Genomic DNA, 26,758 nt, shown 5'->3' on the forward strand with positions numbered 1-26,758 from the left:
TAACTTGAAAAGACAATATTTAATTAGGTTGATATTTTTTCCTTACAGGCTTTTATGTGCACATAAAAATTGCAATTGTCATGCATTTGAAAAATCTATTCATGTGTTTACAGTATATTGATCATAATCATGTATTTCTAACTATATACAGTGTAAAAATAAAAATACTTAGAAAATAATTATGCCATTTCACTTCATGAAATTTGCTCTTTTAAAATGAGCATTAAAATTATTAAACTATACCTTCTAACAACTATTCAAAGCCAAAATACCATGGCTTAGAACAAGGTATTAATTGGAACAGTCTTCAAAGTTTAAATCATTAGCTTATACTTCTCCTTGAACTATGAAAAGCTCATGGCAAGGTTCTTCATTTATGTGTGCATAGGAAAGTTTCTAAAAACCAAAAGGTGAAGGAAAGTTGCTAAGCTGTGTTTTTGGGAACATTGGTTTTAATATTGCAATGTCCTAGAATGCTGTAGTCGATTGAAGTTAAATAGGGCTCGGCCGGTCTGTGTCCAGTGCTGGGTCGTGTTGGAGGGATCCTATGTAAGCCATGAAGCTGTTGTTCTGATGGCTCCAGTCATAGTAGTCTGGAGAGAAACTTAGAAAGAAAATAGAAGCATTAGTGGTAGGTTGGTTCTGTAGGCACCTGATTAGAGAACATGGGGAAAAAGCAATCATGTAGAGATAGTTATGGTGAAGTGCAAAAATAAAGTAAAGCCCCAACCAAGGGTACAGGCAGCTATTTATTTTTCTGATCTATCAGTTATTTTGGCCCAAGTGTTCATTATCTATTTCCTGATTCTCTTGGTTGATTAAAGACCCTCCCCTTTCTCATTTGCTGTTCCAGAAGGTGTTGGAAAATCCCAGAAATACTGCTGCTCATCCCTGCCAAGTCCTGGCTCTGCAAGGGCCTGTCAGAGATCTAAACCTCCCATGTCTGTCTCCCAGACCCCAGGACATAGTTTCCATGCTGTCTTTTCTCCCATGAGCAGCATGGCACAGTGCATGTGGCTGGTTTGGCTTCCACTGGGTGCTGTGCATGTGTTAGCAGTGTGGTTCCCTGATGGCTCAGTATGGAAGAGAGGGTGCTGCTGGCTCAAACCATCTCCAGCATCCTCCGTGAGCTTAGTTACTATGTGAAAACCTAATTAATGCTAATTAATAGGATGACTGATAACTGTAAATAGTGAACATGCAACTTTACGGAGCCATGGTCTGGGCTCACAGACAATGACTACACTGTCTCATCTGAATAAATGACAAGAACTAGATCTGGGTTATGTTAACTACTTGAGTGGTTACATTAATCTATTCCTATCATAGTGTAGCAACAGCAAAGGGATAACATGACAGAGACTCCTTTCAGGGCAGGACAGAGTCCTGTCAGTGCCTTTCCTTCTCTGAATTGGGTGCTGCCATTTTTCATGTGAACTGCTCCTTCCTGGACCAGAATCCTTACCTAAACCTCACAGCTGTGCAGAGAAGACAGAATTTTTGTTCCAGTTCTGGGCTGCATGGGATTTCAGCAATTTGGTGGATTTTTCTAAGCTTTCAACATGTGGGAAAGCTGATGCTCCCTTCATTTGAGGTTGCTCTCACATTTAGCCATGTGACAGGACAACCTAAGTTGAAAGGCTTATCGCTACAACCATCACAAGCTGCTGCCTGTACTGTCCAGCCTCTCCCTGCTCTGCCTGAGCAGGGAGACAGCTGTTTTTGTAGGCAGACTTGCCCTCACACTTGAATGGGTAAATGGCACTTCTGAAGCCACTCTCAGAAGAAATGGAGGATGAAACAAAGTTCTGACCTGAGTTTTTCAATAAGCAGTACATTGCTACAATTCTTAAATTACGTAATGATTTTCATTCTTGTGTCTTTTTAGTGTCTACTTCAACCCCCACAGTCACTCAGTGCTGCCTTTCCACCTCAGCTTCCTCTTTTGCTTCCCCTCACCCTGCTAGGATTTGTGCAGCAATTGCAGCTAGACAATTCACATCAGTCTTCTGTGGTGTGTCAGAATTCCTCCTCCTCCAGTTTCTGGGCAGCAAGTGGTTCACTCTTGTATCATCTCACCTGCCCTGTGCCCCCTGTGGTGCAATATTCCAGGCCAGATCATCGTCACTGTCGTATCTGCGGGGGTTGTCAAAGAAGTAAGACCTGGGACTGAAGCCGTGGCTTGGGACCATTCCTGCATTAGCCTGAGGAAAGGGAAACCTCAGTCAGTATTTGCAACATGGATCCAATAGCTGTTTATCAATGGCCTGGTGCCTGACTTCCAGAAGAAGCTGCTGCCAAGCTACCTCACGGTTTCCAAAATAAAACATGCAATTTTGCATTTGCTGAAGACAACAGAAATAATTATGCATTACTGTTCATCTCTTCTAGCACAGTGATATTGATCTCAACAGCTTTTATTTATCCTTATTTCTTAGCAAACACCTGACCTTCTGAAGCCACCAGTCTGTATTCAACCTTTCAGCTGAATTCCTGTCCATCCAGGACACTTCATGCTTTTAGGTAGCTGACTTGAAGTGAGCAGTAGGAAGCAGCTGAGGAGCTGAAGGAAGCATATGAAACATCTAAAGAGATTTAATTTTTACCTCTCACATTGCTAACACTCCCTCCTGGTGCCTTACCTCCCTTACCACAGGAACTGATTATGTTGAAGCTTGGCATCCTGCTTAGTGAAAAGTCCCTTAGGCCCTCACCAAGCAATTTCAGTATCTAATCTATAGTGCTGTGAGGGTCAAATCCTGCAGTCAGGTCTTTTGACAAACAGGGAAAGGAGTGTACATATAACTCTTTCATTTATAAAGCATTTTCACTTTGTTTCCCTGTGAATCAAAATAGAAAACGTACAAGATGCAAGAAATCAGTTTGATTCCAGAAACAGTGCAAGGAGACATCTAAGAACCCACTGAGCCTCAACCACTGATCCACTGCTCCCATCCCCAGGGAAGAGGGGTTCGCTGTGCCTGTGGATAAGTAGGATGACATCTCTCTTAAAAAGGAGAACAGTTTGATATCCCGCTTTATTTTTTGTGTTAAATAACTTTGACAAAGATGAAATGAGGATTAAATGCATCTCTGTCATGTCCCTATTTCCAACATTTGTCTGGTTAAAGGTAGGGCAAGGCAAAGGGCCACATGCTGCTGTAACCCTGTGTCAGCACCAGAGTCAACAGACAGTTCATTCCAGGCTATAGGTGCTGATTATTTCAGTGAATTATTTCATATTCACTGAATTACTTCATATTTGAGTAATGCTGAATGCAGGATGCCTCTACTCAAACTTTTTGTTTTTTAAGTCCCAAATGAACAATGAAACCAAAAAACTATTTATCAGGATTTTTTATTAAAAATTAAAGAATATTTTTGATTTTTACCTAATGCTTTTTTCACTAAAAATTGGGTTAATTCTAACCCTATGTTTTCTGGCCAAGTAGCAGCCTACTGAATGCATTAGCCTAAAATCCTACGGCACTTGGTCTCCCTCTTGTGGCGATCTCACACTGAAGTTCAGTTTTCTCTTGCTACAGTCTCTTAATTTTTTGTTCAGTTCTACTTCTTTCTGGTCTTCCTCTAAATATTTGTCTTATGTGAAAAAAAAAAATCTATATATGATCTAACCCAGGTTACAGATAATGTTTACCCTAAAAAAGTTTTCCATAAAGGAAGTGATATCACTGATTGCCTCTTCTGAACCGTGTCTTTATGGAGATTTAAGGCTTTCTGCAAATCACAATGCAAAAATATATGTGTTACTGCCATGCTCTTGTGGGAGAATACTGCCTGTCTGACTCCACTTGAGCTCTTGTTTGATTAGGATTCCAAGCCTTCATGGGATCAGATTTTCGAAATGAGTGATTAGATCACTTCCATTATTTTCATTCTCTGTGAATCTCCTCCACACTATCCAAACTTGGCCACCAGGTAGAGCCTTACTAAGCCCACTTTAAATGAAGTGAGATCTCTCTGCGGTCACTTTTTAGAAGAGCAGGACTTCTAGCCTGTACTTAAAAACATTTCTTCTCTTTGCAGTGTCCTGGTTAACTCCTAAGCAGGAGTGAGACTGAGATGGTTTTGGTCATGGACACTGGGATCCATGGGGTTTCTTAGTGCAACAACAGGTATTCCTTCCTTGTTCATCTTGGCTTTATCATGGTCTCTGAAATGTGCATATGAGGATAAAACCCATCACCTTGTCTAGAAAGTTATTCTGTCATTTGTTTCTCTTGTGTATTTTACCATTCACATCCCTTTTGATAATATTAGCTTTGGTTTCATTTGACCTACAGAAACAGAGACATTACCTCATTAATCCTAGTGAGGGCTGTACTTCCTGTGTGCCTCTCAACCAGCTAACCTGGAGACATTGCCTACAGCTACAAAAAAATGCTTGTCCATCTATTAACTACCTAGATATTAAGGACATTTACCAGGAATTATCCTTACAACTCACACCTTAATCTCTGGTCTTCTGAAATAGCCAACAAGTCAGCACGTGCTTATTATGGCCACTGGTCTTTGACTTGAAAAAAATTCAATCTATTATTGCACAACCCTGGTAGCACACAACCATTTTTGCTACTATGTGATGAAAGATGCCAAGTTTGGATAACAAACTCCTTTTCCACCTATTCCAATAAAGTGCTGTATTATCTCAAAGGGAAGTTGTCCCTACCCTAAGAAAGATTTTTTAGATAAACTGCCTGAGAACCTGGCCTTTCTTTCTGGATAAACCTGATGAGTTTCTTTCAAGAGGAGTTAGCATAAAGAAGTGAGAAGTTTTGGTTGCTCTTAGACACATTGAAAAAAGAGAAGTCAGAACATAAAGAAGCAAAAGACACATTGAAAAAGAGAAGTCAGAATGTAAAGAAGCAAAAGATCCCTCAGCAGCTGAGCCCTTCAGACCTGCCTGGACATTATACCTGCAAATACACTAACAAATTCCACTTACTAGATCTTTTGTAGGGTTTCGGACACGGAAGAAATACACAACCAGGGAAGTAGGCAGGAGCTCCCAGATGAAAAGGATCACTCCAAACACTATGTAACCTGCATCTCCCAGCTGACATTTCAGATCTGCCTGTTGAAAAGTAAAAGAGTAAAGGGTTTAAAAATAAAGATGGCAGTTCATTTGAAGGTACAGGAGACAATGCCAGAAATTCCATTCTGTAGAGCCAGATCAACCGGGCTATGATTAAAGGCATACTGAAAAAATCAATATGCTATCTTGGGTACATTATTTTCCTTTCCTCCTGCTATTTTCCTTCAGAAATATCAGTTTAATGCACAAGTCTTCCCAGCTTAAAAGCCTGGCATGCAATCACTTGATGAAGTGATCAAATTCAGGTAATGAGAAACTAGTTTTCCAGTCTCTTTCCTGCTGGGAGTAATTGTAAAGGAACAGCCAATGGTAAAGGGCATTGCTTTTAAAAATGAAAGGCTTGGGTCTGTTCAAATTGGTGCACATTCTAAGGCTGATTAACCCTGTGGGCAGTGCAGCACAAGCTAGCTGTGATCTTCTCTCTAGATCTCCACCACTGCCCACAGCTACAGAAGGCAAATCCCATCCTTTCATGTGTTTTGTACAGAAGAGAAAAGGGTGTTTCTGACTGGGTGACCTGAGGCAATACTACAGTACATTTATTGTGTTGTAATTTTGAAAGTGTCTTTTGAGTCTGGTACCAAATTGAGTACCCCCTCCTTTATTCCAGGCCCTTTACATATGGTTTGAATAACTTACCCCAAAATCCATGCAACCCTAATGTCACAAGCCAGAATAGATGTTCAAAAAATGCAGTAGTAACTCAAGGGCTAAAAAGCATTCCAGTGAGCTACCAGTGAGCTACCTCTGCCTCCAGAGGGCAAACAGGACCAAGTAAGTCTGGCCATACCAGCCCCTGTTACTCCAGACTGTAGGAGTCAGAGCACAAGTTGTCCCCTGCAAGGGGTCAGCAGGAGCAGCAGCAACTCCTCAGGGCTTGACAAGAGGGAAATTGTTTGATTCAGGACAAACTCAGAGCCTAATGCCCTTCTGCCTAAACCTGAGTGCTCTAATTCCATTGGCAACACCTGCAGTCCTCTTCTCTGCACTGCAGCAGGGTTGATTAAAGGTCCCTTGACAGACCCTACTCAACTTACTTACATAACAAGGTCCTCAGGGCAATCCTATCCTACTCTTTACCTACTTCTTAATTAGAGTTTTACCTCCTGCTCAACAGAAATTTGTTAATGGCTGCAGGTTTGCTTGGCCACCTGGGCAATACAAGGTCCTTGCATGGCTGGGAACGCTGCTTTGGGTCTGCAGGGGCTTGCTGATTGCAGGGGAGACAAGGGATTTTGAGGCCAAACAAAAGATACACATGATCCAGACCCAGGCCCAGAGCTGGAAATACACTGGGACCTAAATACACTCTTCAAAGCAAAGAAAGGAACTGGATGCTGAAATTTATTAGAATTCAACAAAGAATCCTCTGCTATTTCCTTTAGAGTTTTTTTATTACTGTTAGTTTTCAGTGTAAATTGTCAATTGAAATTAAAGGTTGGGAAGAGTTGTAGCCTTATCCTTATTCCAGAATTATAGTAAATAACCCCACAGCCCTGGATGGCAGTGGGAGATGCTAGGATATCTCAGAACTGAGCATTTCAGTGGAATCAAGCACTGTTTTTCTGCTTCTTTAAGTACAATACAGTCTTTACAGTGGACAAAATACCTGTCTATTTTTAAGAAAAGGTGCTCTTTCTTTTGACAACAAAATCAAGGTAAATAAAATATAGATTTTTAAAAATTATTTGTCTTGTGGTTACTTTTTTCTTTTAGCACAGAACCAGAGTTTTTATCCTTATGCCAAAATTATCATATATTTGTATTCCTGGAGCAAAACAATGTTAGTGCCTTGAATAAGAAAAATAAAATAGGGTTTTAATATATTTACTTCTCCTGTGATATGATTTAGGAAGTCAATCATCAGCTAGAGAATTAGGTTTTCTCATTAGCAAATATTTTCATACTTGCCTGATCTGACACGTTGTACCAATCATAATCAAAAGAGTTGACTTTCTTGGTTTGGGAAAACGATAAGATGAACAAGTTGTAGCAGGCTCGTGAGGTATAAAGCAGTATAACAGTCACTCCTATGCTTGTCACCTGACAGACAGATGAGCCCTGGAAGAGATTTAAGCACAGGTTATTATTCACAAGGGAAGTTGAGAACAATTTTGCTTTGCATGGATTTTGAGAGTTGTCATGCTAGTCTGTCTCATGCAATTGACTTTTTGTCTTTCCTTCTTTGGCCTATATATCCTATTTTATGTATATTCCTTTATTTTATCAGCACAGTGGTTTCCAGGCAATGGTAGCAGTTCCAGCCCTTACCAAGATGGGCTGTGACTAATTTTTACATTTTATTGAACAAATGCTATTTTCAGAGCAGTGAAAACACGGAAGACCCACTTGGTATCAGGTGGAGCAACAGAATTCAGCCTTCAGCTCTGCACTAGCTACAGAGCATCCTGTATCAGATGCTGGCTAGCATGATGCAACCTTGCATCTTTTTACAACTGCTTGCTTTGCACCAATTTCACAAGTACAGAGCAGGTCATAACAGTCAGCACTTAAACACAGCACAGACAGGAACAGAACATCCTGCCTCAGCTAATGTCAACACAGAGGAGACAAAGTGGAAGCACAGCCTATGGGCAGAGTGACCATGGCAGGGCAGGCTGAGTTGCAGCTTGGGCATAAGGGGAGGAATGAGACTGCAAGTGTGAAATTGGAACAGTTCCTAAGCCCTAGAAAGAAAACTGGACAAAGCAGGGGAAAGAGTCTGATCCAGTGAGAGCAGTAAGTGCCTGACCACTATGTCAAGTGGGCAGGGTCACTATCAGGGGCTGAGACAGCAGCACAGGAGTTGTAGCAGGAAAGAATCCAGGAGCCATGGCTGCAGGGATCTGTGTGAGTCTGATCAGAGAGGCAGGCAGATGCACAAAAAGGGACTGGCTTTGAAAGAAACTCCAAGTAAATTCTTTGTAGACGGCTCTGGAATAGTGCTTTGCACAGCCAAAGGAGGAAAGATGGGTTAAAGTGCTGTGTGCATTTAGAGTTAAGTTGCCTTGCAGTCATTTGCTTCTCCAGCCCTGCCCTCTCCCTCTGCTGGCAGAGACCCACACCAGGAGGATGGGTTCCTTTCATCTATGTGAGAGAGATAGGCCAAGAGAGAAGTTGCTTCTCCCTGCCACAGGACCTTTTAAACCAGTGCAGGAGACTGGAAAGTCTGCATCTCATTCCGTCTGCTCACACACTCTGCTTGGTTTGCAGCTGAGGGTCAGAGGTCAAAGCACTGTGGTTATCAGAGTAGACATAGCAGAAGGGCTAAAGAAGTATCAGGGGAAGTCACCAAGCCACCATGTCCTGAATTCCTGGACTTCAGGAGACTACCAGGGCTTCAGGACTGCTTTCCCATGCTGTTGTCTATTGGCCCTGCAGCTTTATTGACCCAGCTCCTCAGTCTGCCCTCCCCAGTGAGCATAAGTTAAGAGGAGCTCAAGGAGTTTTTAAAAAAAGCTTGTGGAAAACAAGCTTGCCTGCCTTCTCAGCAAAATAACATTGGTTCAGGGACCAGCCAGGCTCTGAAAATACCCAGTGCAGTCAATGTCTCTGAATTCCAGCTTATAACAGCCTGGAAACACCACCATTCACCAGGCTGTAACCTGCAGCCACACAGGACTGTGCCAACAGACTGCAGCTACTCAGAAATTGAAGTCAGATCCATAGCAGGCAGTGGTGAAAGCTGTGGCAATACCAGCAAGCAGGAAACGCTTTAAAGAGGAAATGTTTGCTAGGCACTTCTCTGTTCTCCTTCAATACTAACAAGTCAGTGGTGCTGTCATGGAAACCGAGGGAGAGAGAGCAGAGAGAAGCTGCTGACTGGCACATACCATAACCCAGCTCGGTGGCATTTACAGATTGCAGATAGCAGAAGCAAAGAGCAGAACGGGGTTGGTATTTCCCTGTATAAATTTCCCTGCATAGCTGTCATTCTTTAACAGTTAATAGTTAAATGTGTAGAGATTTAACAAACTTCCATCCCACCAAATACAAAAAAGCAGATAAAAGTGTCCTGGTTTTGCTTCCATACACTTCAAATGCTTCAAATACACTTAGTGGGTCAGTGAGGGGAGAAGGAAGCAGTGAAAGTAAATCCAGGAGAATTTTCTGTCACAGGCCCCTGCAGAAAAGAAGGGGAGCCCCAAGCAGGTAGTGTGTCCCCCCACAGAACCAGCCCAAGTCAGCACCTAAGGGCAGGGCTGTGCACCTCCTTGGTGCTGGCACAGCCCTGGCCCACAGCACCAGGATGGTTCCCTGTGCCAGGTCATGGAGATGAATGTGTTTGCACATGTGGTCGGAAGATACATGCCAGCAAATGGGAGATGCAAATAAAAGGCTGCCAGTACTGATGCCTACCTACATGCACCACAGAGCAGGCATTTTCTCCAACAGTATTTCTGTCATATTACTGCAGAGAATAGAGTTTTCTTCTCTAGATAGTTTTTTGGCATAACAGTAGCAGACAAAACCAAGATGTTTTATTCACAGCTAGTTTCAGTCATCTGTATCCCTAAAGTATGCGCAGTCAAACCCTACTGGAAGTCCTCAGAGGAACTCCCATTTCAGGTCAGCAGAAAGGAGGAGCAAATCACTCTTTAACTCCCACTTCTACATTCAAACTTTCATCAGCTGAGTGCTCTGTCCTTTCCTGTCTGCAGTAATGTTAGAGATTCTTTGGGTTTTGTGAAGTAGTTTGGAGTAAAGAAGGTTGGGTTTCCTGCAGAAGGAGAAAACAAAACAAAACCAAAACCAAAAAAAACAGAACCAAAACCTCCTTTAGGTTAACACTGTTTTTTTTACAGGGATTTATTCCCTTGTGATTTTCAGCACAAGAAAAACTTTTCTTACTAATAAAATAATCCATTGCCAGTGCCCTTTGGTCGGCAAATGACAGGCTTGAAAGAAACAAAACTGAGCTGTGTTTTTAAATCTTCTATTCAACCCTGAACTTTTAGTTGTTGTGCAGCATGGCCGGATTTGATTAAACAGGAAATGTACTTATTTCATCTGATTAAGTAAATGTAGAGAGGAATTCTACTATAAGGTTTTCTAAATAGCAGTTGAACCTTAATTTTTTTAAGGATTTGTTGTGGTAACAGCAATATGTTATTAGTTAAACTGATAATTCAAGATTTAACTGTCTTCTGCAAATGCAAGTACTTTTGAAAGCCTTGTTTCATTGTCTATAGATACAAAACATCTTCACTGATTTTATAATAAACACTGCATGCTTATGTGATACCACTCAGCTTCTTGACCACCGAATGTGTCCAAAGATATAAATCTAACAATATTTCTTTAAAGAACATCCTGTAGAGTAATGTAGAAGACATGTTTTAACCTTTTCCCCAGCTGACTAAGTTATAATGTATTAAGTCTTTTAAAAAACATTCTAGTTATCTGTAGGAATATATATAAGAATTTACAAGTATATAAAGAAATATTCATATTTCTCTGTCTGGCTTATCTTCAGCATGCTGCTTCCTTAAACAGTTAACTTAGTCAATGATTTGACAAGCTGAAGGATTTTGAAGTACAGGCCACTTCTATGTTGCAGTACTGAAATGGTCTTCAGACAAGGGACCCAGAGAAAGCAGTGTCTGCTTGAAAAAGAGCTGTGAGAAATTCCAGCCAAAAAGTTATGCAAAATCTGCCTCAAAACCACATATTTGGGATCACTGGTTTTAACCAAAAGGTCCCTTGCTACCATTTAACATTTAATTCATGTACTGAACACAACAGCCAGCTAAGCGCAGGCTGTGAAGTTTAAGGCCTCCAGCTCTCAGGCTTTGTGCCTTTGCCTTGCACTGCCCTTGTATCTCAGAAGGTACTTGAAAAGAACTGAAAATGTACCTTACCTTGGACTCCAAGTAAATGTTGGCTAAAGACATCTTGGAGATCTTATACAGGCAGATGGAGAGTGAAACAGCGCACAGCACAAACAATGTGTCATTAATTGCCACCCGGACAGAGACAATGATTTTTCTCTCTGAATTCTGTGTCCTCACCAATACTGCACATGTTAAATTCACCAAGAGGAAGAGGAGACTTATAAAAAGAGAAGCCAGGTAGAGGGGCAACCTGGGAGAGTGAGAAGAAAACAGTTTTAGCAACATTGTTCAGCAAGTGTCCATCATGAGATGGAAGTTGCACTCTGAGAAGTGAAATCTGCCTGTGTTGGGCTGCCACAGCTGACAGAGTAACCAGCTGCCTGAGCCAAAATCAAAGTGCTCCAGATTGCTGGAGAGATTAACCTAGCCCATTTCAAACCTGTTTTTACAGTTACACAACAGCTGTGAGTAAAGAAACTCATATCAAGCAGCAAAACACAGAAGACTGCAGCAGAAATTGAACAGCACAGTTCTCAAAAACGACTTAAAAATACAGGTACCTTTTTACACTGTGCACTTCATACACAGCACAAACCCTCTGCCTACTCACTCCCAGAAAAAACTTCTGCCTGGAATGGACTGGTTTTGACCCTGGTTTTCCTATACCACCACTGCCACATAAAGCAACACTGACTGTTATATTTGTCATCAGATATCAAATTAGGGAAGTGTCTAATAGCAGGAAAAATCTCCAAGTTACTGGTTCCCTAGCTTCCATCTCTGTTTCTTTTCCTAAACAATTTGGTCATGGTCAACCTCTTGAAAGAAACATCAAGAAATTTAACTATGCATATTGATTCTGGGTTGGCATCTTGCCATCTAGGCCAGGATAAAGGTGTCTTTACACAACCACAGAAGCAGACCTGGAACCAAAATGTGACAGACAGAAGCCCAGGAGTTGGACTGTTTTTATCCATCTGGTTCTTTTCCAACCTACCCAGCACTGATACCTACAATATAAGAATACCATGTAATCAAGGTATTACATAGTATGTAATTTTTTTATTTATTATTGCTTGTAATTCCTCCTTATGCCTACGCAAACATGTGGGACTTTCCATTAAAAAAAAAAAAGAAGCATGTTTCCATTTCAAGTATTTGCTTAGCTCATTATCATTGCTGACCAAGGAAATTACTGATAAGATTCATAATCTGCAGTCACTGAATAAGAGGTTTTGACCACAGCTTTTCATGCCTGTTGGGAACTTTGAATTTGGCTGACAACAAACATACAGACTGCCCCTGAGGAATCCAGTTCTGATTGTTTAACAGTACTTTACCCAATGGGGATCTTTTTCTTTCACACATTCATATTCTTCTGGGTTTGCATCAATGCAGCTAAAAAGCTGAAGCATAGCTGGCTTCATTTCAGAGGGTAGGGAAGGAGGAGATACACCTCTAAGATATTTTAACTGTGTTAGAGGGAGAACTGAAAGCCTAAAAGCTTGTGAATCAATGCCTTTCTTTCCAGCTATATCTGGCAGCGAGCAAGGATGCTGTTTTTTCCTTGCCAGGCACGGAAATTCCCTCTCAGCAGGAAGATTGTGCTCATTCTTAACTTCCCAGGGCAGGGCTCTGTTTTTTAGGATAAGCAGCTGGAGGTAGTTCCTCTAAACCTCATAGTGTAATGCTGGAAGCACTGCACTCCTGAAGCTCCTCTCTCACACGCTTTCCTCTGTAATGGTGGTACATTTACAGCTTTTTGTAAGTACCTCAGAAGTCTTTAAACAGTGGTCACATGTCTTCCTTTCCTTCCCCTCCCCAGGTCCCATCTCTAGTCCCCTTGTGGGGGCTTGTGAGGAAGGGCACACTCTTACACCTGCCTTGCTTGTGGGACGGTAAGTACATGCCCTCCTCTTGCTCACCTTAGCCAGAAGGACCTTCTGCTGCAGCACAGCCTGCATGCTGGCATGCAGCATCAAGCTGGCTTGCAACCAGCGAGGCTGAGAGGCTTCCAGGCCAGGCTCCTCCTCTGCAGACTTCAGAAAAAAAACTCCCCAAAAAACAAAACAAAACGAAACAAAACAACCAAAACAAAACAAAAAGAAAAAAAACCCAAACAAAACCAAACAAAAAAACCCCCAAAAACCACCCCCCCAAAAAACCCCAAAAAATCCCAGTGCTTTCACTCTCTCGTGCCCACACACTCCCATATGTGCCAGGGTGAGCTGTCGTGGCCAGTCAGTCGTGCAGCTCTTCACATGAGGATCTTCCAGCCCCCTTATGAACATGATTGTGGCTGGGGAAACGGCTGCCTGATTTGCAATGCAATAGAAGCATTGTTGCTGAATTTAAGAAAAAGCACTGATAGAGATGCAAACTGTCTCTCTAGGGGAAGGGTTTTAGGGTTTTAGCAGATTAAAGGCAGAAGGTATCTTTACAATTCAACTACAAGAGCGCCTACAAGGCATGAAGAAGCATATGGAGTTTTACAGAAAACAGAAAAGCAGAGCAGGAGAGGTGTTTCCAGATTGCACCAGTGAAAGTGCAAGTGAAAGTTCAAAGGCCTATTGTGCCTAATCCCCACTTTGGGACTAGTCTTTAAAGGAGTCTTGTGTAATCTGCTTTGGCTGGGGAAGAAACATGCCAGGCTGTTCTGTTCTTTCTGTGTCAGGCTGAATGTGCCCATAAGTTTTTCTTTGAGCTGAAAACAAAACCTCAGATAAATGCAGTGAGATTTGCCTCGTTTAACCAGAAAATCTGTTCAAAATGACTGTATTTTGTATGCAGTGTTTGAGGCTTGTGTGTAACAAGACATGCCCATACAGCACAATAAGCCTCATCCAAAAACCTGGTGACAGTAAGAAATCCCCAAGTCCAGGATGACAGGCAGAAGGACTGTTTAAATATGAAATTGGGCACAGGCTTCACCTTGAGCTCTTTTACTAACATTGTTTAGGCTGTTCTGAATAAAGTTTGCTTAAGATTCTGGATCCCCAATAGGATTTATAGGATTTTTTTTTTTTAATCTGAAATGATTCTGATTTCTGAGACCTGTATCAGCATAGAGACAGAAGTCCTACCTCTCAGTTGTCCCATTTATGTTGCCATCATCTGTTGCAAAAAATGGCAATACCAGGCAATAGGGTCTCACACTTATTAAAGAAAATGGAGGGAAAAAAAATCAAAAACTGGACATTCAGTAATGAAGAAAAATCAGATTCAGTAAGTGCAGATGCTGTAGGCCTTGAATCTTTCCATCATTTATCTCTCCCTCAGGATCTGAGCAACCTGATCCAATGAAAGATGTCTCTACCCATGGACATGGGTTGGACTAGATGATCTTTAAAGGTCCTTTCCAACACAAGCCACTATGTAAGTCTTTCACTAGTTTGTTACAATTAATTCATCTGTGGTTGTGCACATACTACATCATTTCAATTGCCCTGTGTAAGATAGGAAATGAGGTCAGCTTTATTAATACAGCTCTTTTAGACAAACTAACCACACTCATGCTGAGATTGAGATGTTAAAACAAAATACAACTGAAATTCCTTACCAAGAGAGCTGAACAAGAAAGAAAAAACTAGGCCAGATCCAAGAGTAATTTGTATTAGAAATCCAGTGAGGAAGAGTCAGGGTGGACATGGAGCTCTCATGAGGAGGGTAGTCTGTGCATGAGTAATTCTAGTACATTTGTATTTAGGAACAAAATGCTCCAAGAGCTATATGCAGGTTGCTAATGCAGTCACTTCATAGGCATTGACTGAATATCATGAGCTCCCTGTGCTTCAAGAACGACATTTTCAAGCAGTGTTCAGGAACAAAGCCTTGCCACAAGCATCAGTAACAGATGAGGTTCAAAGCTTCTAGCTCTCACCTCTAAAGCCATGCAGGAACCTGTCCACAGGCACACCCCACCACCCTGAGCTGGCTCTGTGCAGAGTGATCCTGTCTATCTCCCTTGCCCGTGTGCCCCATCAGGGGCAGCCACATCTGCTCTGGGGGACCTGCCTGGGGCGTGTTCTGCTTGTCTGCCAGCCCATACTCCCGGATTTTCTTCCCACAGGAACCAGAATGCAAAAGGGGGGTTCAAAGCTGCAGTTCAGCCTGGAGCCCACACCCCTGAGTCAGCCATCACACTCTGCATTTCCCACTCCCTCCCCAGCCCACCTCAAGCCTGCTCTCACTGTACTGCCCTTATACCAAACATGGTTCCCAAAGCACTTGGTATAGATGATTGCCCCACAAGCTGTATGAAAACCCAGTAGGATAACAAATTTCTAGAGCAAGGACAGTGATCATATTTGCCCTGTTGATACAGTACTATGTTCTCCTAACAGTCAGCAAGTAACAAGTCAGATTGCAGTTTAAATCATTCTGCTTTCCTATCCTGAATTCATATTGTAAATTCTTTCTTTAGAATGGAGACAACCACTCTCTCCTCCTTCCAAACAGCATTGCCCAACTGAGGCTTTTAAGCATTGGCACAACAAACATTAATTTATTGAGCTCTTCCTGAGCTTTCTGGACATTACTGCCCTTTGGGGTTCTTTCAAATACATCCTGACAGCTTCTCCTTCACAAAAACATGCCAAATGAATCTCTCCACCTAAATGTAAATCTTCCATAACCTCAACTCTATGGAGTCAGGGGAGGTTATCTATAAGCTCCCAAACACATCACAAAATTGAATCCATTTTCCCTAGCTCTTTCCCTTCACAACTTGTCTGTCATATTCCCAAAACTTTTAAGGCTTCTATTACATTGACCTCACAGGTTAAAACATACCCACTCCCACTCATTCCTGTCAAAAAACCCCAACACATCACTCTGCTTCTTCAGCACCGGATCTGAATTTACCTAGTAATACAAATGTTAAGAACCAATAAACAAATCCCCAGGCTGGGTGTTTTCCACTTGCATTTGAAATATTTGCTTTTGAAATATGTGACTGTCTAAAAATGATCCCCGTGTTGAGAAAGGACACAGTCCCCTAAAGTTGATAGGAAGAAGGTGGCTTCAGAACCATCATCATCTGACATTGCTATACAAATATGAATAGCTGAAATATGAGCATCAAAAATTATAAAATATGTTTCTCAAACAGCACAGCTGCTCTTCCCTCCCACATTGAATGTTTGCAAAGTTCTTACCTGTATTTCAGTAGCTCTGGGGAATATTTTGACTTAGCTTTGAAAATCACCTGCAAAACAAAAAAATATTGCATCAAACATAGCATCCATGTCAGCAAAGAGAGACAGTGTGAGTCACAGCAATTCTGTCTCACAGGCCACAGGATATGTCATGACAGGTTTCATTACATAACGGATTTGCACGGATTGCTTACCCATGGCAGGCAAGCTCTAAGCAAAGTACTAGAACCACTCAGCAGGTGATCAGATGCACTTGTATACAAACTGTTCTACACTATTATTTTCATTTACTCTGCTTTAGGAATAAGATCCTTTATACCAGTATTAACAAAAAGATCGATGTCACCGTAACCGTAGAGGGAAATCATTGTAGGCTCTTACATGACCTTTCAGTACATGTCTATCACACAAACCAGCTCACACCAAATGCTCCCATGAAGAGCCCGTCATAGCACCCTGGCCTGAAATTAGAGATATACTTTCACATTCATGTTGCATTGCCAAAAAGATGCCATTGAGAGCCAAACTCATTATTTTACTGTGAGGTATTATTTGGCTTCTGCTGACTGTCTCTTCACTGTACAACAATACAGGCTTTTACAGAGAGAAAGCTCAGGCCCAGCAGTTAGCTTGCTGTACCAGAAAAGATAAAATACTGACAAGTTTTCTGCAATGTAGCTAGGTGCCATCAGTCATAGTTGTTTAACCATCATCAGAAATTATACAAAAATGTATTACCATGTTTTGTATCTTACTTATTAAAAAATCACTTGAAAGTATCACTGCTTTTTTATAAGCTAACATGGTTTCCAAACAAACTTAGTTTACAAATGTTCATTTAAACCAACAAAAAAGCACACTGGTTACAAGTATTATAAAAACTTCATGATGTATGACTTATTCTGGGTTGTTTCCCAATCACTTTATCCTCAAGTTATGCTATCTTATCCATTTACCTTGGTTTTGCATGCCCTTTAGTAATGTTTGCATAATATTTGCTATGATTATTATGCCTTCCCAAGGAAACGGGACTTAAATGATCACAATGTGACTGTAGACGTGTCTGCCTGTCAGTCTCTTTATCTGGCCTCTACTAATCTTAAAATACTTCGGAAAACTGATGGGAAAATGCTTGAAGTATCAAAGACGTGGTCTTTTATAATCCTTCTAAAAATCAATGACTTAAAGGGAAAAAAAGGCACTCTATAAATGCATCTAATATATGTCCTCTGTGAGGAAAAGCCTACATAATGATTCTACACATCACCCAATAGGAGAGAGTCTGCAAAGCTAAATATTGTAAGAAATTCTCCAGTTATGGGAACAACTGAGAGTCAATCATGAGACATAGATCTGGTGAAAATCAGGCTCAACTTGTTCCAGATCTCCTGGAACAACTTGTCATTTAACTCCTATTCACCATAAACAGCTGCCTTGACATGGAAATTATTTTTGTGATGCATCAGCTTGCTTAGCACTAGCTGCAGAGAACACCGAGTTTTTCAACAAGCTGAGAAGAAAATTGAAAACTTGGGGGAAAAAAGTCTGTAAAAATATTCTGCAACCATTGATACTGTTTTCAAATAGATAACATCTCTGATAGTATCCCTTATTTAAGAGTTTTGTGATTCATTCTCCAAATTCCTGGATCATGAAATCTCACAGGCGTTCAGGAAGAACTTTTAGGTTGTTTTATTTACTTGCTTTTGAAAGGAAAGGTACAAGGGGCTTGCAAATGTTCTGCACTTCTGGTGTGCATAAAGAGTAGCTGTCAGTTTCAGTGAAAGGATGAGGTTCAAAATACTTCCCAGATACTTTTTGTACAAGATTTATTGCCTACCCTGCTCATTCTGTAAGGGAGGGAGGAAGCAGATTCCTGACCTCAATGAAACTAAATGAATAATCCTTCTCTCTAGGGTCATTCCACAATTCTCACCTACTGTGAGTAGCACTTACACACATTGTGCCATTAATTCTGACACTTTTCAGGAGCTGCACTGAACAGAAGAGTTCAGAGCCTCTGTAAAGAACTTCACAAGACAAGCAATTTCCAGTGGGCAATGAGTTGTTCTGGTTTCACAAAACCTAGCAAATATCAAGTTTCTAAATACTATCTCCAGTGGTATCCCAAAAATATCTACTAATCCCTCTTTAGTCACCAAGTACTGTCACATAAACCAGCCCAAGACCACTGCCCAGCAAAATCTCCATGGATAACTCAGGTAAAACCAAATGTGATGCTCCTGCTGCAGATCCAACAGGATCTCCAGATTCAAGATCACCAAAACAGCTGTTACTGTGGTTCTGCATTTGGTGAACCTGTCCCAGGTGATACATGTCCTGAAATTTCAAGAGGGAAAAAAAAAAGCTATATAGAATGAAAGCTACACTTTAAGGAGTGGAGAATTCCTATCAATTCACTGCTAGAAAGGAGCACAGGCAGCCAGATTCTGCCACCTTTGCTTAAAAACTGATGGGGCTTTAGATCATGAGTAGCCCTGCTGGAAACAGTGGGATTGTCATGGAATAAAGGGTTGTTCAGTGGGAGTAAGGATGTCAGGAGCTGATCTCAATATACCTTACATGCGTGGGTGCAGCTTCTTGCTTTTAGCATTTAGCTCAAGAGACTGGTTGCTCAATGGCCCCTCCTCGCAGCAGTGTTGAGAAAGCTTCCAGTCAATATCTGAGTCATCTAAGTAAGTCTTCCAGCAAACCAGAGCAAACCAGACTATTCCTAAGAATAGACTAAACAGCAAACAGAGAGCAGGCTGTTTTAAAAAGATCTTTCAGAGAGGCTCAAGTTGAACATGGAAAATGCAGTGAAAGTCCTTGCTAATTTTCTTATGTCTAAAGGGTTACTTTCTAGTCTTAAAAGTATTTCCCCTTCTGCTTGTTCTTTGAAGGAGAAATATCCTGTTTTGACGCTCTGTTTCTGCCAAAGGGTTGGAAACCTCAAATGAGATTCTCACACCCCCTCCTCCACTCCCCTGAGGTATATGTCTGGCATATAAAACTGCAGCAGTTCAAAAGGACTCCAAAAATCTCTTCATACAGCCAGAGAAAATTCCCAATACAGGAGCTGATGTAAACAGTTGACCTTAGGGACATTTTACCAGGCCCCAGGAGTGGGGATGGCATGGGACCCATCAGCAGCTTGGCTGCAGACAGCTCTAGAGAGCTGCTGAGCAGCAGAGCAGGCAGACAGGGCCAGGCTGTTGTAGTTGATGGGGGTTCCAGCTAATCAGGAACCACTTTGGCTCTATAAGTATCAGTGAAACAGCTGTCAAAGCCAAGACAGATATTCCCAAAGCAAAATAAAATCTCCCTTGAGCAATTTTCATGTCCATGCTCTGATTTATCTGAACTGATGTGATGACTGCCACAAACCCCTGCTGTACCTCCTGTGCTAGCTGATCAATTCACTTTTACAGGAGCTACAGCTCAGCTCAACAAAAAGCCCCAGATATGTGGTAAATGCTCGCATATGTCTCAAGCTGGTCCTCTGCACAGGAATGAAGTTCAGCTTTATTTACAACTTCTCACTTCAAAAGCCCTTTAAGGACCATAGCATGCACTTTCCTCCCCTGTTCCTTTCACCACAGTCCCTCTCTTCCTCTGTCACATTCCATGCAAACTTCCCTTTGAAACCTGAAAATAATGCCACAACCTCATCATCAGCACATTTACCTTCCTTCTGCTCTGTATCTTTCAGTCCCAGGTCCACTTTCCCCTTTCTCTCTTTATTCCATGTTCATTCTTTTATTTGGATCAGATTTCCCAAAACAGGCAAGTTTTCCCTCCACTCTCTAAACTCTACACAGCTTGTAAGGCCTACAGACATGGGCAATGTGACTCACTACCATACTCAGTCTTCCACAAATTGGTAAAAATAGTCCTAAAAGGACATGCATGATTGTGGGGGCTGACAGCCACAGTAAACTTTCAAGAGTAGCTTTCCTATCAAATTATTTTCTAAGTCAATGACCTCATCCTTCATATCAGATGCTGACAGCCAGCCAATCTGCAATTGAAGATTGTTTTCTGTAGATACACTAGTAAGGGCAATATTTTACAGCAAACATATTTGCTGATGTTTTACCATATGTAGTTAGACTCATGTGTAGTTCTATATACATCTAAAGCTTGTTTTAAATTAATAATAAGCTTTATATGATTTATTAATTTCTGCTAAAAGAATTCTCCAAAATAAAAAACCCTCTCTGTTCTCTCACTGGTGAGGACTTTTGAAATGCTATCCTCAGTAATTAGAGAATGAGAAACTTTCTTAATTCTCCTCCCAGAGCTACCATTTACTCTGGCTCTTCTGAAATACATGAAAACTTTCTGAAAGCCTTGTGCTGTTTTTACCCCACCCTGCCAGGCATGGCCAGCTCCCCTCTGAACTGTCTTACTCTGTACAACTTCTCTTCATTTGAAAGTCCCTGATTTTATCAGCACTGCCTGGGAGGCAGGGTAAGTTTCTCAATCCAGATGCCAAAGAAAAGGGAAGATGGTTAGGGAGGAGGAAGGAGAGGTAAAATCTGCCTACCAACCTTCTCCACCCATACTGTCTCACAGCTCTTGAGCTCAGCACTATTTTTCCTTGATCCTGGAGAAGTTCCCAACCTGATGACAAAACCTAGAGCTTACCCAAATGTTTTCTGTGCCCGGCCACAAGGGAGGCCTGGGATTTTCAGTGAAATTTATAGCTCATGGTCTTTGGCCCTGACCTTGTTCTTTGAGCCTGTAACCCTCCATCGTAGCCTCTCTCCTTCTTCATTTGTGTTCTGTTCCCCAGGGAAATGCAAAGCCTGAGCAAACAGGACAAAGTGAAGCAAGTCCTTCTCTGCCCACCCCTCACATGCACTGGAAAAGGCAACTTCATTTTTTTCCCAGAGCCTCTTTACTCTTTTACCCACAGCACTAACTGTAAAGCCTGAGGACTCATTTTGGTGTCCCCTTGTCAGGGAAGATTTGAGAAAACAGGACATAAATAAAAGAGTACCCAAATCCTGAAATCCTCACTTTCTTCATTAGCCTGGGATGCCTCACTGTGGGATCCTCCACTTCTTTCCCTTTAAAGTGGAAAATATGTTATTTATCAGAAAATAACCCCTTGGAAGCTGCATGTGTGAGGCAAATATCTCTATGGGATTTTTGGTCTCTGAAGATGGAAATGTACTTTGGCTCCCTATCTGGTGGATCAGGATCAGTGAGCTGCTCTCTTGGTAAAGTGCTATTACTTGCTGGTGTTGTGCTACTGTTTTACAAAAGTGCCATTGGATCTCATCTTCATTTGAGATTTATTTTAATGATTTCAAGTAGGCAGAGGGCCTCCCCTTCTGAGAAGGCAGATCACATTATTTTTATTTAGAAGGGAATGAATACAGACACCGGATTAATAAATTCTAATGCTAATTCTAATTCACTTATTCCATTAAAAAACATATTCATTTTCTCCAGTATGGGATCTCTGAGAGTAACTATTATTCTATAGGCCTTATCTGCAGCACCTTCCACTTGCTATAAGTAGGGCATTACAACAAAGTACCCCACATTTAGTCTTAAGCCAAAGATCCTGTTTTGAGTCAGAACTATTTTGATTCTAACTTCTCTTTTGTTCATAGCTCCCCTGCTTTAGCAACCTCTCCCAACACACACAGAAGAGCACAGGTTATTCTGCTGCAGGTGCTGATGCTCAAGTCTGGGGACAAAACTCTGCTGTGCTGATGTCATCAGGGCTTATTGGTCTTGCTACACATAAAACACAGCTGAAATTCCCCATGGCTTTGGGATACCTATTAAAAAAGAGAATAGTTGTGGCTAACTTTCTGGCAAGTTCAAAGGTGCTTATTATTTGAAAAACACCCTCTAGCACTTGCCAAATGAGTTTTTGTTTGGCCAGGAGGATTTGCAATATTTTTAACCACTTTTTTCCCTCTCACATCTACATTTAAATGTTTTCCTAGCAGTGCCACATTTAGGAGTGATGGGTGCTGTACAGCAGATAATAAAAACCTACGAATTCCAGAGATCCATGGGATCTCTTCCAGTGCTCTGTACCTATTATACTATACACAGATCACTTCTTTAGCTCTAGCTAAGCACCAGTGAACTAGCATGGGTTTCATGCAATGACACACAGCTGCAGACCCTTCTTTCCTGTCTTCTAGAAAATAAAAGGATAAAAGTAGTTTCTAAACAGGTCTGTGAAGTTTTAAGCCATTACTGAAAACAAAATTTTCTCTCTCCACCCCTTTCACACTAGTTCTTGCTTGTCTGCTGTGGAAAGCTAGATGTACATTACATACAAGATGCTGAATTTCAAGCCAAACCACCTTTTTATGGTTAGAAGTAAAGAATTAATAACAGTGAATTAAAAATATATGCACTTATTCTGTCCTACATTCATAGAATGGCTGTGCTTGTATTTCTTAAACTTTTGTTTCAGCTGGGGAGATATTTGAGATTAGATTTCACTGACTGCAACTAGCTCTAGAACAAACAACAATACTATTCTTAAGTCTGCCTACAGTGGCCCAAGGTATTTAAAGGTTATGACACACATCACAAACTCTGAAAGTCCCTTGCAAATATTGTTTCAAAAGCCTCACAGCAGCTCTTCCAGACAGGTAACTATTCCACTCTTTTTCAGAGGGGCTCAGAAGAAGATCAGGAGGACTCAGAATGACAAAGCAGGAATTCTGTCTCAAAGGCAGATCCAACAGCCTTAGCATTTTTTCTGTTTCCAACCACTGACTTGTACTTCCTGCATGCTATCAGACAACAATGCTAAAAATAATTGAAAAGGACATATGTCTGCATTCTGTGTGCTGTCTTTTCAGATATTCCTCAGACAAAAGGAATGTTACCTGCAACACTAAGCCTCCTGAGTGCTGACACTACTGCACAGACTGCTGTGCCCCCCCTGTGCTCCCTCCAGCCCAGGCTTCTCTTGGCCAAGTGCCAGGATGCTGCATTCTGCCTCCAGACTTCCACAGCAGCCCCACATGTGTGTCTGAGGGAAGGGTCTGGCCCCAGGCTATGACTTAGCCCCAGAACTGTGATAGGATGGACTGTGTGCTGATGGACATTTGACCCTGGGAAGTTGCACAGTTATCAAATGATTCTCACAATAGCTATGGGATAAAGCATAGGTCACCACATGCCTGAGCTGGATTTGAGTAGTATGCAGATAAAAGGTTCCTGTAATCCCTTAATATATCTCAAGTACCAGGGAATGGAGCAGGGTGAGTTAGCAGGCATTTCAGACGCTGAATCCATGAAAGCAAACCTAAGCACAAAACTGGGTATATGGTTCTAAGTATTTAATACCTTCTACAACTCAAGTGATCTTCTTACAGCTGTCATGCTTACCACTGCTGCTTTCCCAGCTCTGGGATAGCAGCCCTGCAGCCTGATGTCTCCAGTCAGGCTGTTCATAATTGATAAGGCCTGTCATCACTACAGAGCATTGTTAAACACCATGGGGACTACAGAAGCACCAGCCCCAGGCACCGAGTGGGGCACGCAGCAACACCCAAAGCATCCTGAGCACTGTCTGGTGTGCTCCAGGGCTGGCTGATGCTCTCCTGACCAGCTGCTCCTGCACTGGGAAAGTGGACTTTGATCAGGGCCACATGAGTGCAGGCTTGGTATCCTGCTCCAGGCACTGCAGTGGGATTGAGGTAAAGAATACAGTCTCTGCCCTCCTGCAAGTTTCCTTTGAGATCTTAGGCAAGCCCAGCAGCCTTTCTTTGTCTCAGCATGCCAAAATCCCATCCTTCTGCCAAGTGCAAGATCACCATAAATATTTCCAAGCAATTCTAGCTGCAGCAACCTGGAGCCCTGTGCAGTTTAACTCATCTGACTTCTTAGATGTCCGTGGCACAGATACACTCTAAAGACCTCTTCCTGAAATGGAGATTCTATTTCTTTTACTCCAATTTACAGCAAATTTACTTTTGCATCAGAGAGCCTTTGAAATAGAGGGTGTGTCTGTGCACAATTTAGCATTTATTGAACAGAGTCAAAGCTGTTTGTAATACAGATCCTTACAGGAATTTGGGCCCACAGTAGGACTCCATCAACAGTTTTGATTGTTACACACATAATAGAAACCTCACTGAGAAACATCAGCCAACTTATGAAAAAAATGGGACCGGGGGTTTGTTGCTGGCAAAATCAGACATTACAATTCTGACTGCACACAGAAATCAAGTCTGGTAAGCCAGGAGGTTTTTAAAGTCTAATAACAATAATAGGGCATAATAATAAAATAACATTTTGGGTGTCCAAATTCCAAGCTTTCCTATACATTTTTTCTCCAATCTCTGAATTATTTTTATAGACAGTAGACATGTTAATTGATATTCTCACAGTGATCACTTCAGACTCTGGTTTCATTCTAACACTGATGACTTACATATAGACCAGAAGTTAAAGTACCCAAATAAACAAATGCTTTTTGCATTTCCAAAGTACATTTGTAAATCACATTTTTCTCATGATGCTCACATAATAAGGCTTTACCATTCAGCTACATTTAATCAACTAAATATCTGTTGCTTACCTGTGTGAAGTAAAGATTCATCAGGGTCAGGGTGAAAAACTGGAGGCAGACTGGGAAGCAATAGAGAAGCCAGAAGATGAAGGGGCTGAGAGAATTTGCTGTGACAAAGTCTTTGAAGTAAAATGAAAAGAGCACTGTCCTAAGAGAGGCCCAAAACAGGCACAGAAACAGAAAGACAGTTTGGTAACTGAACCTCTTGTGCCTGTAGTGAAGGACCAGCCAGAGCTGGACGTAGATGAACACAAAAAGCAGTGAATAAAAAACAGTATATACAATGGTCAGGCCCAGCTTCACATACGGAGGGACAGCTGGCGTCAGGGTCGGCGGAAGGGTGTCATTTTTCAGTGGGTCCCACTCAGGGGCCTCCATTTGATATCGGGAATCGTCAGAATTATTTAAGTTTGGCTGCCGCTGTTGCCTCCTCCTCCTTCTCCTTTCATCTTCCTACAGCATAGGAATCAAGAAAATGAAAGAAAACAAGCTGCACTTCCTCTTTGGCAGCTCACTGTGGGCTGGTAGCACATGATCACAATTCAGAATGATTCATTAGGACTGCCTTTGTCAGCAATTGGCAGGGAACAGCTCAGAAAGCTGCTCTTTGCTGATGTCTCTGCACAAATCTTTACCATCCTTAAGAAACAAAGAAATCCACCAGCCCCTGAATGGTTTACTGCTAATTTTTTTCCTCAGGAAAATTATCTGGATTTTAAATCAGTTAAGTAATGTTCTATTTTTTTTACAAGAAGCAAGTACCTGACACTTTCCCACTGGCAGACACATAATATCTTCATAGGATTTTTTTTTCCTTTTCTTCCTGTTTAACAAGTACTTCATTTAGCTGCATTTTATTAGAAATCATTTTAAACACCTTCAAGTACTCCTGAAATTCGAACTGCTGTATTAAGCTGCAAAAGCTCAGCTTGGCATTGCAGAAAGCTTTGTGTTTATAAAGAGTTGCACAATTGGCACAGCAAATCTAATACATTCAGTTTCTTCTTTTTCTTATAAGACACTTCATTAGAATAGGAGAAAAGGTACATCAGGACTTCCAAACCTAGTATATATAGGAACAAAATGAAACCTCCTAAAGATCTAAATTCGCCAAAGCATACATGCAGCTACAGGTTTTTTCTTCTTGGTTGCTTTTGTGCCATCACTCTGGAAACAGCTGACTGGACACACCTTCTCACAAGTGTGCCGATGCGCCCTTGGGATGAAATCTATAAATGAATAGGTGCTAAGGCAGGCTGATGGGTTTGACTCATGGGGGTGAGAACTGAGAACTGAAACTGAGTGGTTTAGACATTTGTCGTGTGGTCAAAATGCTTCATATATCTCTGAGTCATGTATAGCACCATGTACCGTACAACAAGATTTTAAAAGCTACTTTGGTTGTGGCTGGAGCACTGCCACATTTGTCTCTATCATTTATAGTAAGCTGATTGCAAGAAGTGCTTATTACCTGGACCAATCCCCAGGGAAGACCCCACATGTCTGGTGAGCAGTGAAAAGAGATTCCTGTAGTGAAAGGGTCCATGTAATGAACTAACACAGTGTATATGCTATGCAGAAACTGACACTATCAACTAAAATAATGATTTCCATTATTAATGCCTCGCACTAAGAGGAGTTCAAAACTACGATTTTGTTGAAAAAGACAATTTTCATAATTGTGATTAGTGAAATAAATACAATATATAAAATATGGGTATCTATTTAAAAAGTTCCCAAACCCCATTCTGCCCCAGAAATACCCTTAAAGCTCTGAAACCTTAAAGCTCTGTTCCAAAATCCAAGGTTAGGTACTGAAACTTAAGCAGCTTAATTTTCAAGGTGCAGAGTAAACTCAGGTCCCATTGACTGCAAAGGGATTTGTTAGTTCTCAGGGCTTCCGTAAATCTGGTAATTGATAAAAGTTTCTAGATATGATTTTAAGACTCTTACCAGGAACAGGCAGCCTTGGAAATCCCAGATAAACAGCTTACAGAAGCAGGGTGATATACAGCACTGGGTGATGGTTGATTTGTCTACATACAGAAATGTACAGAACACAGAGTGAATATGGGAGAGATGAGAGAGG

At 41.4% G+C, this 26,758-nt stretch overlaps 1 protein-coding gene across 1 annotated transcript; it reads right to left on the reverse strand.

The window, feature by feature from the left end:
* On the reverse strand, positions 1–25,258 carry GPR137B (G protein-coupled receptor 137B). Its single transcript, XM_064413792.1, has 7 exons — positions 24,679–25,258; positions 16,107–16,156; positions 10,978–11,200; positions 7,024–7,177; positions 4,967–5,091; positions 2,080–2,204; positions 1–604 (listed from the first exon to the last, which is right to left on the reverse strand). Exons 1-7 carry the CDS (start codon positions 25,045–25,047, stop codon positions 493–495), a joined length of 1,158 nt encoding a protein of 385 aa, XP_064269862.1. The 5' UTR covers positions 25,048–25,258; the 3' UTR covers positions 1–492.
* Between the last annotated feature and the right edge of the window lie 1,500 nt (positions 25,259–26,758).

This window comes from Passer domesticus, chromosome 3 (assembly GCF_036417665.1).
Source record: "Passer domesticus isolate bPasDom1 chromosome 3, bPasDom1.hap1, whole genome shotgun sequence".
Taxonomy (NCBI): Eukaryota; Metazoa; Chordata; class Aves; order Passeriformes; family Passeridae; genus Passer; species Passer domesticus.